General features: G+C 36.3%; 1 protein-coding gene across 1 annotated transcript; it reads right to left on the reverse strand.

Moving 5' to 3' along the window:
* Positions 1-12,686: 12,686 nt before the first annotated feature.
* On the reverse strand, positions 12,687-13,148 carry LOC136053198 (eukaryotic translation initiation factor 5A-2-like). Its single transcript, XM_065743897.1, is given in 3 exon segments — positions 12,687-12,971; positions 12,973-13,040; positions 13,043-13,148. Coding segments are annotated over 3 exon segments (459 nt in total).
* Positions 13,149-14,295: the final 1,147 nt, after the last annotated feature.

Below are 14,295 nucleotides of genomic sequence, written 5' to 3' on the forward strand. Positions count from 1 at the left end.
GTTATTCCTTTTTTTTTTTTCAAGAGAGAATCTTTAAAAGACATAATAATATAAAACAACACAACATAACATAATGCTACTAACTGTGCAAAATTATTTTTCTTTCATCACATACCTTGATTGTATCTTGTGTAGTTTGGGAGTTGTGATTCATGATGATAATACTGAAGTTTTTTGACTCACTTGATTATTTATAGAAACTGTCTCAGAGCAATCCTAGTTGTTCCTAGGATGTGTGCAGGTTAAAATGAACAGACCTTCATATAAGAGCTGTGAGAGGAAGGCAGATATTTTCAGGATAATAAAACCATCAGAACCAAGAGTATTTCCAAGCTGACTGTCCCATGATAGATACAAAATGTGGAACAGTCTTATGTTTTTCACCTTGTAGCCTGGCTTTTCTATTTTCATTCTTATGCTCTCAACAATCGCAGCTGCAGTACTGCATTTTAAAGTCAAAACATACAGGAGCACTGAGCACAGGTGAAGGAAGATGCACCAATCTGTTGATCTTTGTTGTTGCATTACATCTTTGAGAAACAAATTTCATCATTTTAGAATAACCTGGCAAGCAGCTGAACACCACACTGCCTTTTGCTCACCTTTCCCTTCTCAGTGGTATGGGGACAAGAATTGGGGGAAAAAAAAAGTAGTTTGAGATTAAAACTATTTACAAGGATAGAAACAGAAAAGAGAAATAACAGTAATAATTATAACTACATATATATATAAAGTGATGCACAAAGCAATTGCTTGCCACTTGCTTATCAATGCTTATTCAGACCCCAAGTAGTTGCTGCCCCAGCTATGCCCACTCTCCGAAGCTTTAAAGATTTTTATGTGATGTCATATGGTATGGAATATCCCTTTGGTCAGTTTAGGTCAGCTGTCATGGTTTTGTTCCCTCCGAGCTCCTAGTGCACACCCATCCTCTTGCTGTCAGGACAATACTAGAAGCTGAAAAATATGTCTCTGTGCAGCACTGCTCAACAAGAACTAAAACATCAGTGTGTTATCAACATTGCTAAAACATGGCATCACATAGACGTGAAGATGTCACTCCTGAATGAACTAAATTCTGATATTTCTCTACTGAAAGAGCTGAAATGTAGTTTTTGCTGGAATTGGTAAGAGGGAATAGCAAATTTTATGCCAGGTTTGAAAATTGTCTTAAAGATACAGAAAATGCTACAGATGGAATGTAAGAGAATTTGATTTATTGTAGAAAAGCTATATGAGAAATTGCTTGTAAACTCATTATGAATGTGACAATAAAGAAAATACTTACGACAGAACCAAAAATTCACAACATTAGAAGGATCCTCTGCAAGTCTTCCAATCCAATCCTGCATCTTAAGTAGGGCCACCTAGAGAAAGCTGCCCAGGACTTGCCTAATATAAAAATTAGATACTGCCTGGAGTCAAATAATTCCTTGAATATTAAGGCATTTATATTTACACCTCTAAAAAGACTTCTTGAGTCATGGTTGTTTTTGTTTGTTTGTTAGTTTGTTTATTTATTTGTTGGTTTTAAATAGAATAGATATTTATAAAACACAAAAATAATCCTGGAAGTAAGGATGAAAAACTCCTCATTCATTAATGAGAAGCTAGGACATGCATTGTGTCATTAATCTGGTCCAGTTAATCTTGATTTCTCTCTCAATTTAACTCAGAAAAAGGGAGTATATTTTCAGATATCCAAGCTTAATGCAGCTAATTCAAGCTGGCTGATAAAAATCTCCTTAGGAACTAGCAAATAAGGATTCTGAAGTGCAGAAGACAGTTTGCCCACTTATACTAGGCTCTAAATATCAACTAAGGACGACTGCACTACGCCTGTTGTTGGAGATAGGGTTTTCTTCTCACAAAGTATTATAGATTTTAGAGTGGGTCACTTTTTTAGGGCTTGACTCTCTCCTTATGTACTGGAGAAAAAGAGGAAAAATCTACAGAAACTATGTTAATAGAAATGCATTGCCTTTGTGATCCCTATCTACTCTAACAGGATCCTGCAAAGTTTCAAACTAGTTGAGTCACATATTTCCTTAATTAATCATTAGAATTTCTGTGGAGATCCAGAGTGTAAGAGATGAGACGCCAATAGCTGGATGTACAAATATTGGAAAAAAGGAACAAATAAAAGTTCTCAAAAAAATTACAGCAGTTCTTAACAAATTTATTAATTATTCATTCATTCATTCATTCATTCATTTATTTTTCAGAGAATCATAAATAAGTAGTATAAGCTTGCAGAAATCATTTAAAGACAGAAGATGATAACAGTTTTCTGAAACAGAAGTACCGTATTGGTGATGACAGTGTTAAAATGTATAGATAACTTAAAAATATATGCCTATTAAAGATAAGAAAGAATAAGGAAGGAAAAAGCTTAATAGACTGACTTGCCTTTACTGAGTATAAAACTTTCTTTTCTTTTGGTCTGATATAAATTGGTATCATTTTGAAGCAATTTAATAGCAATCAAAATGGAATCAGAAAGACAACTAACAAAAGAGATCTTGCAGCTACACTGTCAATAGCAGTTGTGTTCTCGTCACAGTTGACGCTGAGAGATTGTACAGCAGGTTTGAAGACTTATGTTGCATTTTGGATTCTTATTTATTTTATGAAGAAGTCGAAGCACAATAAAAGTTTTAAGGTACAGATATAATTTTTAGTGAAGACCAGAGTTAATTTTGAAGAAATAGCAGGGAAAAATTTGTTGCATTTCATTTGTTACAACCATATCAAGGGTAGATAGAAGCAAAACTGGATTTGACCAAGAAAGGGGACAAGACCATCAGAATTCACACATTATCTTTTCAATGGCATGTTTGTATGGTAATCTATTGAAAATGACCATTCTTTAATATTGTTCTGTGAAACTGTTCAAAGCGTTTTGTCATTTCAAAAGTGGGAAAATATCAACAATTATTATAATGAACTTTTCAGCTTGATATGTGCATTCAGACTGAATAAATAATAATAATAACAATAATAATAGACATAACAAAGGAGAAATAAATGTGTTAAATAGAATCATGGAATCATAGGATATCCCTAGCTCGAAGGGAACCACAAGGATCACTAAGTGCAATTCATAACTTTACATACTTCACTACTTAAAAATTAACAATAGTCTGAGAGCATTGTCCAAAAGTTTCTGGAACTCTGACAGCCTTGTGTCTGCGATCTCTTCCCTGGGAGCCCATTCCAGTATCTGACAAACATCACAGTGAAGAAATTTTTTCCTAACATCCTATCTGAACCTCCTCTGACTCACTTCATACCCTTCCCTTGGGTCAAATCAATGGTCACCATAGAGTAGAGATCAGCATCTCCTCCTCTATTTTCCTTTGGGAGGAGGTTGTAGGCTACCTCTCACTCTTCACTTCTTTAGGCTGAAGAAAACAAGTTCCTAACATCTTCATGTATGCTTGGGGTAGAATGGCTTGAATACTGTCTAGCAGAAAAGGACCTGTGAGTGTTGATTGACAGCCCACTGAACTTAACCCAGAAGCATGACCAGGTGACCAAGAAAGCCAAGAGCATACTGATCTGCATCAGAAATAGCATGGCCAGTAGGACTAGGGAAGAGATTGTCTCTTTACATTCAGCACTGGTGTAGCTACCTTGAGATTAGGGCCCCTCATTACAAGAAGTAATTGAGTAGCTTGAGTTTGCCCAGAGAAGAGTAATGAAGCTGCTATGGGACTAGTAAACAAGACAGACGAAGAGTATCGGAGGGAACTGATCTGTTTATTCAGGAGAAACTAAGGTTGAGACCTCATTGCTGTCTACAACTACCTGAAAAGAAGTTGCAGCAAGGAGTCTGTCCACCTCCTTTCTCAGGTGACAATAAGATGTAAGACAATATCCTCAGGTTATAACAGAGGAAGTTTAGATTGGATATCAGGAAGAATTTATTCACAGAAAGGGAAGTTAGACATTACAACAATCTTCTCAAGGAGGTTATGGAGTTAAAAGATGCGTGGATGTGACACTTAGAGAAGTGGTTTAATGATTAACTTGTACTGATAGGTGGATATGTGGATATGATGATCTTCAAGGTATTTTCCAACCTAAATAGTTCTGTGATTGTATGATTCTAAGGCACTAAATATCCCTATTTTCTCTATCCCTATTTGTGAAGTGACTATCCTCATCAAGTAACAGACCAATGCTATCACTGGTCCTTCTTTTGTGGTTGACATATTTAAAATAACCCTTTCTGTTGTCCCCCATTGTACTAGCCCCCTTCAACTCTAATTGAGTGTTGGCTGTACAAGTTTTCTACCTACAACAGTGAACAGCTTCTATGTAATCCTCCTTTATCACCTCTCCTTGCTTCTAGTGTTCATACATTTTGCTATTCTGCCTAAATTCTAGAAGATCCCTGCTTAGCCAAGCTAGCCATCTGCCCAACTTTTTGTCAACTCAGAAATGTTTCCAAACCCTGCCAAGTGCTGCATTTAAACCTGATACATATCTTTCTCTATTCTACCTTTAGTTTGCCCCATGTTTTGGATTCAAAGTGAAAGTGTTTGATGGTAGAACACTTTTTTTTTGAGATTTTCCCTTTCCACCAGTTGTGGTGCAAAGCAGGAAGAAATGTAAAAAGGAAGAGAACAAGCCAGAAATATGTCTGTCAGCTACATGTACTTATGACAAGATAATGCGTTAGCAGCAAAACCCCACGCACTGGAGACAGGACACTTTCCTCTGGGATTCCCTCTGAAATTAAAGAACAGCTTAGATCAAGAACAAACAGAGGTATACTCAACAAAGCAGAAAGAATTGCCATTTTGGGAATGGACATACATTCTTCTTTATTGATTATTTAAATGAAACACCTCTATTTCTGAAAGAGAGCATATTGTCTCCTAGAATTTTATTAACACTTTTGTGTACACTTTAGAAAGCAATCAGGGACAAAGTGAAAGCCTTTTTTTCCTAGTTTATTTCTAATTGAATAGAAAGCAATTACTATAAATATAAATGTACCACCCTATTCTTATGCGAATCACATGTATACTATATTCAAAAAATAATTTGCTCCAGTTTTCTTAGTTTTGTTGTTGTTTTCCATTTCCCCCCTTGTAATTCTTTTTAATTTGTATCTTCATATTTCTGAAAGCCACAGAAGTCATCTTCAGAAAATAATTCATTCTAATTTCACTAATGGCTAGGTGTTCAGTTTGGTTTGTTTTTGTAAATGTATTTGTATTGTTTTGTTTTTCCTGCCTTCATCTGCAGTCCCTTTCAACAATGAGAAGAAACACAACCAAGCAGTAATGAAAAAAAATTGTAAACAGTGAAAAAATGTGTTTTATCTAGACAGAATAGCTTGATTAGATAAACTGTTTTCTTTATGTCCTCAAGAAGTAGAAAACTAATGTTTTACAACTATTTTTTTAATTTCTTTTCCCATTCAAAAAAATCTAAAAAACTTCATCCTATTCACAGTTCAGGGTACAGCTGAGCATCCTTCACTGAGCAGTTAAATTCTCTGTTGCTAGTGGGACACTGGTAGGTGGGCAGTTGTATTGCTACCTAGGTATTGGTTGGCAGATGATGAGTAATTGTATTGTGGATGTATATATATACATAAATATGCAAAAATGTGACATAGCAACACATATGTTCTGTTTCCTTTTCTGTCTTAGTAAAATAGCTTTTATCTCTACCTACAGGCCTGATTTTGTTTCCCCTACTCCTCATCTACTTGAGGGGAGAGAGTGAACAGCTATTGCTGCTTAGCTGCCTCCCGAGTTAAGCCACAAGCTTTGTTGTTTATGTTTAGCTTGTAGATATATTAATACTATTTAATATACAAAGTTCATATAGGCTTTTTTAAATGAAGATGTCTCTCAGGACAAATATCTGACTGATAATTTCCAGTCAATGACAATAAAGGTGAATCACCATTGACTTTTATGCACCCCGATGCCTACTTTAAATAAAACTGTGTTACTTTTCTCTTTTGGTATCTAAAACTTTTCAGTTCAGATAAATAAATCAGTTTGAAGTCTTAATATTACTAAGAAACTGCCTTTAAGTTTTAATAAGAATCTTCCTGTTGTGAAACTTAATTAAAGCTGTTGAAGTAGTTATTTTAAGAAGAAACTAATTTCACAGGAAGTTATCGTTATTTTCAAATCTGTCTAATAAAGTTCATTTATGTAAGAAAATTATAAAACAAAGTTGAGGCTAAAGGAGGAGAAATAAGCATTTTGATAACACCTTTTCAGTATCTAAAGAGGTACAGTAAGAAGAAAGGGGACAGATGCTTTCACGGGGTCTGTAGTGATAGGACAAAGGGAAATGGTTTCAAACTTAAAGAGGGGAAATTTAGACTGGATATGAGGAAGAAGTTTTTTTACAGTAAGGGTAGTGAATCACTGGAACAAGTTGCCAAGTGAGTTGGCGAATGCCCTGCCACTAGCTTTACTGAAGGACAGGCTGGACCAGGATCTGAGCAACATGATCAAGCTGTGCATGTCTTTGTCCATTGCAGGGAAGTTGGATTAGATGACCTTTAAAGGTTCCTTCACACTCAACCAATTACTTGATTCTATGATTCAGCAGGACTGTTCCTGAAAAAGTTTGCCTTCTTGTGTAAACATGATACCACAAGGATTGTTCCAAAAATAATATTTTATTTTCTTTCCCTACTATGTCAGAGGAAGATGGTGGTTTGACAGTAGAGACCAAAACTTCCTGCCAATATTCTGTTATATTTTGTTGCTGTGTGACAGATGGCAGCAGAGAGAAGGTCTGACAAAATGGCACCTGATATGGAAGTGCCTATGAAGCAAAGGTGTGTCACTGAATTCCTTCACATGAAAAAATGGCACCCATTGCCATTCATCAGCAGATGCTGAATGTTTATTGGAGAACAGACAGTGGATGTGAGCACAATGAGGAAGTAGGTGTGTGTTTCATGTGTGATGACAGCAGCATGAAAGACATGCCACATTCCACATGGCCATATAGATTTTTACGACTGCAGTATTCACTCTGTTTCATCATTTGCAAAAACACATGGCTAATGGTAGTAACTGTGTTGGAAAGTCATATTTTGTATATGAAAGTTTGCTCTATCAAATAGTTATTGTGCTCTTGGTGTCTATTGTACTTTTCATGCAAATAAATAGGAGGCATTACTTTCCAAAGAACATACGTAGCATAAATCTTACAAGAAGATTGAATTGTTATTTGGGCTTTGAGTCCTAAGCATTTACTGCAGTGTGTTTTTTGTTGTTCTTATTTGTTAGTTTTTAAATATACAATAAAGCTTTGTAATATTACAAGGGTTTCCTCTATCATTAAAGTCTACTTATTTTTTAAAAGATAATTTTACAATTTGTCAAAAAATACAAAAATTTATACCTGATTATTTGAGGATACATTATTTTGTGCTTCTTATTTTCTACTTTCTTGCTACTTCCTTGAGAGAACATTTCTACTGAGTACTTACTGAATAAAACTCTCTTTAAATTCCCTGTATATTTATTGAACTTTGCTTGAAGTTTTTACAGATACAACTGTATTTGATAAATAAAATGTGAATAATTGTGTCTGTTGTGTTTTATAATTGTGATAATACATTCTACACTACATTGGAGATACACTTGATTTCCCAGTGCACTCTGGAGATCATCCAGTCCACTCTTCCTGCTGAAGCAGGTTCTACAGTACGTGGCACAGGACAGCATTCAGAATACCTCCAGAGAAAGAGACTGCACAACCTCTCTGGGCAACCTGTTCCAGTACTATGTAACACCAATGAAGAGTCTGGTCTCATCCACTTTATACCTGCACTTCAGATATTTATAAACTCAGGAAAGCAAATATACACGGTATTATATATTAGGAAAAAGGTGTGAAGAGAAGCAGCACTTTTACTATGAATGTGAAGGAATTTATTTGTTTGTTTATTTATTTTTAAAAGATTTCAAGAGACTTGCACTTTAAGAGACAACACACAAGGATGATTTTCCGAAATACATTTCGACTGGAAAGTACAGCAATATTAAATTGTGATTAGAAACAAAAATAGATCCTGTTAAATCCTTAAAATGTATGCAGAAGCAATTAGAACTGTGCGTTATTGATGATATTGTATTGGTAACAATGGAAGTTTGTAAGAGAACACTGTCAGTCACCATGAGAAACTCCTGTCTTTTCTAGTTTTTACTACTATCACTTTAAATTGAAGCTCAACAGCAAATTTTCATTAGCTCATGTGAGCAAAGAGCTGGTTCAAAGGTGTGTGCATTCTTTCCTTATAATTCCATTGTTTACAATAATTATTTTACATTTTTCCTAATATGTGCATAAGATATTCGTTATAGATTCCTGTTAGTGCTATCCACTGTGACATATACCTTGTCTCTGACTATTGAGGAGAAGTTACATTGGCATTCACCTCTCAGGTCTCAAAGGTTTCCTGGAGAAACAGCAAGTGCCCCAACCCTGCAGGTGCTCAAGGGCAGATTGGATGAGACAGTGGATTTAATATGTAGTAAATCTACAGTGATTTACTACAATACAGGTTCTTTTTTTATTATTTTTTTTCTCCCAACAAATATGAGTTTACAGTTTCTAAACATTTACTTATTTATCATAGACATAATCTGACCTTCCTGAATAGTTGCACATTCATGTCATTGTTCAACTGACTGAAAATCCAAGCTACAAGAAAGCTGCATAGAACATAGACATCTGTAGCAAACTGTGTATGACTTCTCAATTTTTATATAAAACTGTCATAAGCAGTAAACTGTTAATTCTGTAACTCTGAGCAGCATATTTTACTTATTTAGTTAGCAGCCATTAACTAGCACATAAACAAGAATTTTCCATACATGAGTCACAATGTTGAAGTATTAAATATACATGTATGACAGTATCATTGTTTCCAAAATTACTTTGTTTTTATTTATGGTTACTTGTTTACTTATTTTGTGAGAGTATTTTCATTTCAGTAAGTGGAAACTTAAATTTAAAATACACTACATGTAGACAAAGGAAATCAGAAAAAATGAATGAATTTGCAGCTTTAAATGTCAAATACATTGTATCCTGATCATATCTGATACTTTTAAAATGCCTTTCCTCTTGTTACTAGAGAACGTGAATGGTTTATATATTTTCAAACTTTTGGCAAAGAGAAACTGAAGTACAGTGGATTTAAACCCACAGTAGAGGATATCTGTATCTCTATACATGTAATCTGGGATATTTAGGATACTTAGGGGCTTGTGTTATTTTTCTGTTACCTAGTTTTAATCTTTTTTTTCTCTTTTTAGTCTTATTTTGCATGGATGAATCTAAGTTTATGTGACTTTTTCAGTCATAGAAATCTAATGATTTACAGTGATGCAGAAAAATTCATTCAGATATATATTCGGATATTTCATAATGCTTTTCAGGCAGGTAAGTACACCATGAAGAGCTTTCTCCAGACAATGTCAGTTCATCTCTGCCCTCCCATCCTCTTCCCCAACACTCTAAAAAAAAGGTTCTGAAAAGAAAGATTTATGAACTTTCCTTGAGGAAATCCCTATTTCTCTAGTTTTTCATTTTCACTCTGTGTACATTTTACAACTTCACATGCCTGATCAGCATTTGATTATCTATAAAAAAACATTGCACTCTGAACATCCAGTTTCCTCCCCCCCCCCTCAATTCCCCACCCCCCATATTTTTTAGCTTTGGCTAAAGACTAAAATAGTAGTTTTTCTCTAAATTGTTGTAGTTTGTTGCAACAACAGTTGTTGAAAATTCATACTGGGATATACAAAGAAAAACACTTTTTTTTTTTTTTTTTTTTTTTTTTGCTGTAAAGGAGAATAGCCTAGAGTAATCCAGGCAATAAGGCAATTCAAAAAGTGATACACGCAGGAAAGAAGACTAGCATTTTCTCAGGATTCAGGCAATGTAGTTTTACCTTTTGAATTGCTGTCTCATTCGATACTGACAGTTCTACTTATTTCAGTGAGCAAATAGGGAGTTTAGTAGTACTCATCTTGCCTTTCTTTTTGCATCACTACCTACTGATTTGCTGGCTATATGGAATTTAAGGAGTATTACCACACACCATGTAGAGTCCTTTTTGAACAAATTATTTCTTGAGCAAGTAATAACAAAGAAATTTAAGCAAGCCCAGTAAATCAAGAGTCAATGCACATAATATCAACATGTCATGCTATTGCTTCTTCTGTCAGTGTTGTCAGATCTGTAAATAACTGCTATTCTTCATCACTGGTATCAAAAACCTCTGGACTACTAAATTGAGTAAGTGATCTCAGTTACCAAGGTCTCAAATTTCCACCCAAACTAAGTATCCCTTCTAAAGAGCCAGTTTAGTGTGACAGTAGCAGCTGTAACAATTTGTGCAGATAGTGACTAGGACAGCCTACGTGATCAATGCTGAACCTCAACAAAAGGCTATTACATATTTTAGTAAACGTGCTAATACAGTTCTCAGTGGAAACTTAAAGTGAATGGTATCAATGAAACCACATCATAATAAATATAACTACCTTGATTATAATTATTATTTTGCACAGTGCTGTGAGAGGTGAGATATTGTTCTGTATTTCTTTAAATATTAGGAACTACTGACTGAAAGAACAGCTTTCCCAAGCACGCAGTACCTGCTTAAGTAGTAAGATCAGCAGCTTTTAAAGCATTCTGTTTCCTTTCAATATTTTTTTTTACTTTATATGCATACCAGACATGCCAGGGCACTGTGGTACGCTGTCCTGATGAGTCTGCATAGATGTACTGGTAGTGATTTCCAGCTGCTCAGTAACTCCATTGTAAATAAAGCTGTCTGAACAGTTTGAAATTTTTGCTCAACATGATAGTAGTTCTGTTGTGAAGAAGCATTTCACCAATTGTTGGTCCTGGAAGGCACACCTGTTTTTTCCAGTGTTTGAGAGTGATGTGGTTTAACCTGATAGAAAAACGTAGCACAGCAGTTTGCTCACTGCTTCCCTCTCCCTCTCAGTGGGATGGTAGAATTGCTAAAAAGGTTAGCACAAGGACAATTTAATAAGAAAGAAAGGAAAAAAATTAAAGAAAAAAAAAGAGAGAAGGAAAGAAAGAGAAGGAAGAATAAAATGTGATACACAACAAAATTGCTTAGCATCAACTGACTGATGCCCAACCTAACCCAAAGTTGTAGCAACCCCCAGTGGACTCCCCCAAGTTTTATTGTCAGCATGATGCCCTATGATATGGGTTATTCTTTTGAGCTGTTTGGGTTAGGTATCCTGGTTCTGTACCTTCCCAGCTTCTTGTGCACCCTTAGCTCCTCAGAGAAAGGGCAGTGTGAGAAGCTGAAAAGTCTCAGATTTAGTGTAAGCACTGATAACAACAAATAAAACATTAGTGTGTCATCAACATATTTTCATCTTAAATCATACAAAGCATCATACCAGCTACTATGAAGAAAATTAACTATCCTAACCAAAACAACAATAGAATGTTTTCTTTTCTCTGTATTATCTTTAAAGGGATGAAATTCACAGGTTCTTAGATTCATCTTGGTCTCATGTGACACTTACTGTATGTGTCAGCTTCTTACTCTCTATGAAGCTTGCACTTACATATACAGCAGAGTGTTAAAGATTTTGAAAAGCCAGTAACTCATGTTTGGCTTCAATTTCTCATCAGGACTGGGTTCTAAGAGAGAGCTGTATAACTAGATCTGCTACCTTCTCTCTATTTCTACTGTTGCTTATTCACTGTGAAGTTACTTAACCAAATAAAAGTAAAACTTTGTAATGCATTCTAAATGAATTAAAAGTTACAATTAATTTTAAATATTTATTTCTTCTCCATAAGCTCACATTTTTTAATGAACTTTTAAGTAAATCAGTGCATCTTTGTTATCACTGGACTATTTGTTGCTTATTACTGAAGTAGGATTTTGAATACAGTGAAACTGTGACATGAAAACTGGTATATATGTTAATCTCATTATTTAAAATATAAACTTGTGTACTACTCATCTTAAAAGCTGCAAGGTGAGTACCATATATGCAAAGATATCCATGTGTGCTGCTTTTTATTTACCATAATATTCAGATATCAAAGATGGTCAAATAAAAAATTAGTTTCATTTCTGATGGAAAAGATTAAAGAAAGTGAACAAGTCGATAAAGTTAAGACAAGGTAATTTGCTGTATGTCAAAATATTTAAAAAATATGTATTCAACCATAGAAACAGCATCTTAATCTACAGTGGACACAGGAGGGAAATAGAAGATTATCAGACAAAGACAATCAATACTAAAGAGATCTATCTCAGGGACATGGGCTGTTACAGGCAGACATGGAAGCAAAGATAAGATTTAAGAATTTTGTCTAACTGGATGAAAGCAAATAAAAAGTATATCCACTAATAGCAGCTAATCAGTTTCTTAGATTCATATCTGAAACCCACAGGAATATTAAAATAGCTACAGTTAAGGAATTGAAATTTCAGTGATTTTGAAAACTGCCAGTTAGCCTGCGACACGAATCCAGAGTCCAGAACTGCTTTGGAACAATTCAAAAAATAAATGAGGTAGCTTGTGAAGGCCAGAGCTTTGGTGACAAACAGAAACAAATTTAAAGATCTGCGGTGTATCAAAACCTGAGCAGTTGCCTGTGCCTTGTGATCCTCTTTATTTGCAAGGCTTTATGGCTACAGCACATTCTTCATTCATTGTACTCATGATGGATATCTGCACATCTTCATTGGCATTGATTTTTCCTTTGATTTCTTTACCCAGATCACCTTCTGGCAGCTTTATATCCTCACAAACTTTACCACTTTCTTTCAGCAGGGAGAGATATCCATACTGAATCCCTATCAGTTGATAATTGTTCCTCTTTATATTTGGGACATCCATGTTATGAGTTGATGGGCAAATATCTTCATATTTTTTTCCACTGAAGATATCAATACCTAACCAAGTACACCTTGGCATGTGCGGGCTTGCCGGTCTTGATCATAGACATCTTGACTATCATACATTACATCCCTTCAATACCACAAAGCCATTCTTGCACAGTGCCAAGTACTGCATGGGGTAGGTGGACAAGGCACCAGCATCACCTGTTGTGAAGTCCTGCTCATCAGCCATGGCTGCAGCTGCAGGGCTGCAGATCATGGTGAGGTGGCCAGGGAGCAGCCACGAGGGCAGGCAGGGGCTCAGCACTGCACACACAGTGCATCATGACCTTGGTGAGGGAATAGAGTCCACTCTTAGCAAATTTGCTGATAATACAAAGCTGGGAGGAATGGCTGACTTGCTGGAAGGCTATGCTGCCATCCAACGAGACCTGGGCAGGCTGGACAGTTGGGCAGAAAGGAACCAGATGAAGTTTAACAAGAGCAAATGTAGAGTCTTGCACCTAGGAAAGAATAACTGCATGCACTGGTAGGGGCTGGGGGATGATCTGCTGGAGAAGAGCTCTGAGGAGAGGGACCTGGGTGTCCTGGTGGATGACAGGTTGGCCATGAGCCAGTAGTGTGCCCTGGTGGCCAAAAAGTCCAAAAGCATCCAGGATGAATTAAAAGGTGTGATCAGCATGTCAAGGGAGGTGATTCTCCCCCTCTACTCTGCCCTGGTGAGGCCTCAGATGGAGTACTGTGTTCAGTTCTGGGCTTCACAACACAAAAAATCACAGGAAAATCCTTGAATGAGTCCAGAGGAAGGACACAAAGATGATAAAGGGCCTGGAGCACCTTCCTTACGCGGAAAGGCTGAGAGACGTGGGTCTGTTCAGCCTTGAAAAAAGAAGAGTCGGGGGGGGTCTTATCCACGTCTATAAATTTCTTCACAGTTCAGTTGACGTAGCACTGTAACAGGCTGCCCAGAGCGGTTATGCAGTTCCCTCTCTGGAGATGTTCAAGATGTGCCTGGACACCTACCTGTTCAACCTGGTCTAGGGAGCCTGCCTTAGCAGAGGGACTGTCTGACAAAGTGGTATGTGCCATGGAATTGTGTATGAAGCAAAGATGGGTTGTTGAATTCCTTTGTTAGGAAAAATGGTACCCATTGGCATTCATCAGCAGTTGCTGAATGTTTATTGGAGACCAAACACTGAATGCAGACACAGAGAGGTGGCAGGTGCTGCAGTTCAGCAATGGTGACAGCGACAGTGGGTTACCTCCACTGTTGCAGATTTTTCTGATGTCATAGAGTAATAGAATAATTGAATCATAGAATGCCTTAGGTTGGGGGAGACATTAGAACCCATACAGTTCCAGTCCACATGGTTGTCACC

This window comes from Cyrtonyx montezumae, unplaced genomic scaffold (genome assembly GCF_038088225.1).
Source record: "Cyrtonyx montezumae isolate F1298 unplaced genomic scaffold, pur_monq_1.0 scaffold_3, whole genome shotgun sequence".
Classification (NCBI taxonomy): domain Eukaryota; kingdom Metazoa; phylum Chordata; class Aves; order Galliformes; family Odontophoridae; genus Cyrtonyx; species Cyrtonyx montezumae.